This window comes from Maylandia zebra, linkage group LG22, assembly GCF_041146795.1.
Source record: "Maylandia zebra isolate NMK-2024a linkage group LG22, Mzebra_GT3a, whole genome shotgun sequence".
NCBI classification, from domain to species: domain Eukaryota; kingdom Metazoa; phylum Chordata; class Actinopteri; order Cichliformes; family Cichlidae; genus Maylandia; species Maylandia zebra.
This window is the reverse complement of record NC_135187.1, coordinates 18,262,056-18,267,010: the sequence shown is the minus strand read 5'-3', so window position 1 is coordinate 18,267,010 and position 4,955 is coordinate 18,262,056. Positions and strand designations below refer to the sequence as shown.

At 38.5% G+C, this 4,955-nt stretch overlaps 1 protein-coding gene across 1 annotated transcript in view; it reads left to right on the top strand.

Annotated features, from left to right (window-relative positions):
- The first annotated feature begins 160 nt into the window (after positions 1 to 160).
- The window catches only part of vps28 (VPS28 subunit of ESCRT-I), a 5,392-nt gene continuing 597 nt past the window's right edge, over positions 161 to 4,955 (top strand). Inside the window, exons 1-10 of the mRNA XM_004548125.6 lie at positions 161 to 255; positions 2,116 to 2,176; positions 2,291 to 2,319; positions 2,509 to 2,546; positions 2,639 to 2,728; positions 2,820 to 2,925; positions 3,015 to 3,116; positions 3,443 to 3,496; positions 3,588 to 3,679; positions 4,615 to 4,955. The exon at positions 4,615 to 4,955 is cut by the window's right edge and continues 597 nt beyond it. Coding sequence (XP_004548182.1) covers positions 2,140 to 2,176; positions 2,291 to 2,319; positions 2,509 to 2,546; positions 2,639 to 2,728; positions 2,820 to 2,925; positions 3,015 to 3,116; positions 3,443 to 3,496; positions 3,588 to 3,679; positions 4,615 to 4,735 — 669 coding nt within the window. The 5' untranslated portion in view covers positions 161 to 255; positions 2,116 to 2,139 and the 3' untranslated portion in view covers positions 4,736 to 4,955. The remainder of the gene's footprint in view (positions 256 to 2,115; positions 2,177 to 2,290; positions 2,320 to 2,508; positions 2,547 to 2,638; positions 2,729 to 2,819; positions 2,926 to 3,014; positions 3,117 to 3,442; positions 3,497 to 3,587; positions 3,680 to 4,614) is intronic.

Here is a 4,955-nt window from a genome sequence, read left to right as displayed (position 1 = left end):
GTGAAAATGCCTTAATGTGGTTGTACCTAAAATGCGCGATTTAATTTGAAAGATAATTTAAAGGTAGGATATATAAAGATGTTCATAATACTCTTTCATCATAAAAATGTATTTATGTCTAATTAATAAAATTTACCGTAACAATATTCTTCATTTCTAGTTGGGCGCGTTGGACACCTAATATTTTGACGTCTGCCGGTCCGTGCGTAGATGTGGGTGTGTTTACGTTGACGTCATCGCGGTTTTTCCGACAGGGTGAGTGAATTGTTTTTAATTTGGTTTATTGAACTCTGTTATTGAAATAGAGTGAGCATAGCACCGATTTAATGGCTGCTCTCATAATAATGATCAGTTATATAAATCTTGGTGTTTAAAATCAGCTGCCTGCGCGTCACAGTGATTAGAAATCATAGGAAGTGCTGACAAGCTAGCTTCCGCAGCTAACTAGTTAGTTCGGCTAAACAAGAAATTTCATCAGTAGATATATTTAGTGATTCGTAAGTTTTATTCTGCTGAGTGACTCTGTGTAACGTAAAAATGTTTATAAACTCTCTGTGCCGGGTTGTGAAGCTAAGTTAAGCAAGTCTGTAATTATAATCCGACGGGTTGTTTTTTTTCATGTTTTTTTTTTCTGAACAGCGAAACACTGTTTGTGTGGAGCAACATTTCCATAGTGTTTGTCAATAGGTCACACTTGAAAGTGGACATTAAAGAAACTACATTTAAGAGTTTAAGAGTGCTCGGCAGAAAGCAGACCGAGTACAAAGAGACAGAGAACAAATATAATTTAAAAACATTTACATTTGACCCCTACAGTGTGACCTTATATGCCCCCTTAAACTGAGGGTCACTGGAAGTTAGTACAAAATTAGTGTGAATGACTTAATAGTCGAAACATCAAATGTTCTGACTATGAACGGGTTTTAATTTAATTAAGCAAGCATTGGCTCAACAGCTTTGTAAAATGCTTTTTATTTGGATTTCTTTAAGTTAGTCATCATCGTGCGACTGTTGTTCCAGTGCCAGTCTTCATTATTAAAACTTGACTTTGGTGGTTACCACTGTTGCCTCACAGTCCTTGGTTCAAATCAACTGGCTGAGGTCTTTCTGTGTACTTGTGTCAGTTCTCTCTGAATGCGCTAGCTTCCTGTCAGAGTTAACTGGCACGTATAATTAGCTGTAGGTCTGAATGGTTGTCTGTCTCTTTGTCCTGCAAAAGTCTGGTGACCTGTCCAAGGTGTAGCACATCTCACGCCCTAGGTAGGAGAGGCTCCAGAAAAAGGGGTGCATGGATGAGTTTTCCTTACAAAGATGTTTAGGCATGTGGTGGCATTGCATTTGAAACCCAATGTATGGGTTTAATGGGTTTATAGCTCAGTGGGATGACCAGGCCACCATAACCCCATATGGCCAGAGAGCAGTAGGCCCGGGTTTGAGTCTGACCCGCGGCCCTTTGCTGTCTTCCCCTCTCTCTCCCTGCTTTCTTGTCTCTCTACACGCTCTCTATCGAATAAAAGCTTACATGAAGGTTGATATTTTTACTTAAAAGTATTAGTTTATCTTATGTTACTGGTGTAATTATTAAAAAGAAAAAGAAACAGTAATCATTAAAAAACATCTTACACCATCTGTGGCTCACATTAAATATTTAAACTCCAGAAGGGGGAGGTTTTAGTCCTTCTATAAATCTTCGGATTGTTCCTGTTGTTACACTTCTTTTATTATCACAAAGTGCATCTCTCATATATATATATATATATATATATATATATATATATATATATATGAATGAAAGCATGTTCGCATTAAACAAAAATGCCATACCTAAGTGAGAATTGCAGACTATTATCTCACAATTTTAAGATAATAACCTGAAATTTTCATTTAGTTCTGCCCATTTGTTTTTTCTTTGGGAACATGTTTCCATACATACCAATGAAATTAAAAATGGCAATTAAAAATGTTAAAATTAGGAAAAACAAAACTGAAAATATGACCGCAGCATAAATTGTCTGAAGCTTTTGTTCATAAATGGAGACATTTATGAAATGTTAAAGCTGCCTGAATATATTTGGTCGCAATTATGGAAAACTATGTGAAATAAATATTTTTCAGATCACATTTTGAGACATCAGCATCATGTTCCATGGGATATCAGTCACTGGAGGAGGAGGAGGTAAGACATTCAGCTAAATCAGTGTATAAAAATGAATTGTTGAATTAATATAAGAGTCATCTTTTCAACAGAAAACAGCAGTAATACTTCATGACACTGTTTTCCTTTCCACAGCTCCGGCAAATAAACCTGAGCTATATGAGGTAAATCCAACAACATAATTCTGATTAGTATACAAAAAAAAAGAGGACTTTATTTGTTCTTTTTTTTAAAATAACATTTATTGCCCATGTGTAAATCATCCGTAAATCTAAACTAAAGCTGGGAATGTTATCAAGAATATGTGATATCCTTGCTGTTAAGGATAACAATCATGAATGCTGTCGTTTCAGGAGGTGAAATTATACAAAAATGCAAGAGAACGAGAAAAGTAAGTGCTTGATATGTCACCAGTGACCATTATCACTTTATAAAATGCAGATTTACTGTGTTACACATGTTATAACGATCCTGTTTCTGTAGGTATGACAATATGGCGGAGTTGTTTGCTGTCGTCAAAACACTACAGGCCCTGGAGAAGGCTTACATTAAAGACTGCGTAACGCCTAACGAGTGAGTAACAGTTGAGATCATATTTAAAATATGGCACCTGTAACTTTAGCTGTGTGTTTTTTAATTAATGCGGAGTTTTTGTTGGTTTCAGGTACACCGCCTCCTGTTCCAGACTCTTGGTTCAGTATAAGGCTGCTTTCAAACAGGTGCAGGGCTCTGACGTGGGCTCCATCGATGACTTCTGCAGGAAGTACAGAGTGAGTGCTCGTCTGCAGTGCAGAGTGTCTGTCATATTTTTCAAGATTTTATTTTTGTAATTTCTTGTTGTTGTCATATGTTTTCCTAGCTCGACTGTCCACTTGCAATGGAACGGATTAAAGAGGATCGGCCAATCACCATCAAGGATGACAAGGGCAACCTGAACCGCTGCATCGCAGATATAGTTTCAGTATGTCCCCACGACTATATTAAATATGTTAAAGAGAGAAGTATTTAGGCTGCTGGAAAGAACATTTTTTAGGATTTATTGAGCTCAGTTTTAGCTGAGTGGCCAATGTGGTTTCACTCAGTTTGGCTCAACATTTGGTAATTCCATAAAAATGAGAGTGGATATCACAAGCTTAAGTTTTACCAACTGCAGGCTCAGCTCATAAAACAGACAAACTAATAAAGTCAGTGCGCTCGTTCCTAGAACTGTTTGTCCTGAAACATATTTCTCACTGCCGACTCTTAAAACTAGGAAAATATTTTGTCTCATCCTTGTCGAACATTTAGCTCTTCATCACTGTGATGGACAAGCTGAGACTGGAGATCAGGGCCATGGATGAGGTAAATTTATAAATGTAAATAATATGTTATTAGTAAACAATGACTGGAATTCCAAGATACTGATTGATTGTTTGTTTTTTAATTTGTTCAGATCCAACCAGACCTTAGGGAGCTGATGGAGACTATGAACAGAATGAGTAACATGCCTCCAGACTCAGAGGCCAAGGACAAAGTCAGTCTCTGGTTAGTAACACTAGGCCGCAACGTTTGTGCTCTTTATGTCGTTGATCTCTATGTGCAGCACACCTTGAGGCAAAACATGACCAGTCAGGAAACCTGCAGCCACACCACACAGCACCTATCTAGTTCCAGAATACCTGATACAAGGCAGGGTGAATCTATACTGTCATGTTGTTTATGTCAAACTCTGACCCTACCATCTAAATGTTGGAGCAGAAATCAAGCACCATTTTTCCAATCTTCCATTGTCCAATTTTGATCCGCATGTGTGAATTTTAGCCTCAATTTCCTGTTCTTAGCTGACAGGAGTGACACCTGGTGTGGTCTTCTGCTGCTGTAGCTCATGTGTTTCCCTGCAAATGAAATTCCCACCAGTCGTGCCATGGTCACAGTCATTTAAATTTGTTCTCTGTGCTGTTGCAGTTCTCTTCAGTTCAGCAAATTGTTTTGACTGTGTACAGACCTAAATTCATGAAGTTGCTGCCATGTGATTTTCTGATTTGATTTTAATAGTTAACAACTAGTTGAACAGATATAATTAAAGTGGCAGGTCAGTAAGTGTGATCCAAAACTATCATTCATGGCTCCGACACACAAGTACTGCGTGGCTACTCTGTAGTTACTAGGATACTATAAGTTAAAAGGGAGCTGTGCAGTTCAGTAATGAAGGAAAAGAGAGGGGTTGAAGAAAAGTGTGAAATCGTAGGACTTCTTGCTAAATTGTGAAAATCTAACTTAATCCCCCTCCTCCTATTGGCTATTGGGGTAAATATTTACGGGTTTCCTATGTGTCCGTATTCATGCAAGGTAAAACTTTGTTTTGCATCTGGTGCGACCGTACCATTATCCATGCAACTAGCTGAGCAGTGGTTATAAAGTACCTGATCTTTGATGTGTTTATGATCATATAGTTCTCTTAACTGACATTTTTCCAACAGGCTGACCACCCTGAGCAGCATGTCGGCCTCGGATGAATTGGATGATAATCAAGTTCGCCAGATGCTCTTCGACCTGGAGTCAGCCTACAACGCCTTCAACCGCTTCCTCCACTCCTCTTAAAGCGCCTCTCTGTCACAGATAAATCTGGAATCCTGACTCTAAAGCCTGTTAATTTAAAAGAAGAAGAATGCTGCTTTCTGTGGATTTACGTCCCCTCCTCCTTCTGTTCTTCTAGCTGTACAATTGGTCTCTGTGTTCTTTAATCGGGATGTGTACAGGTCACTCTGCTGTCATCTCAGCCTCGTCAGCTCGGCTCGCTTTGTTCTGTGAACTGTTATCC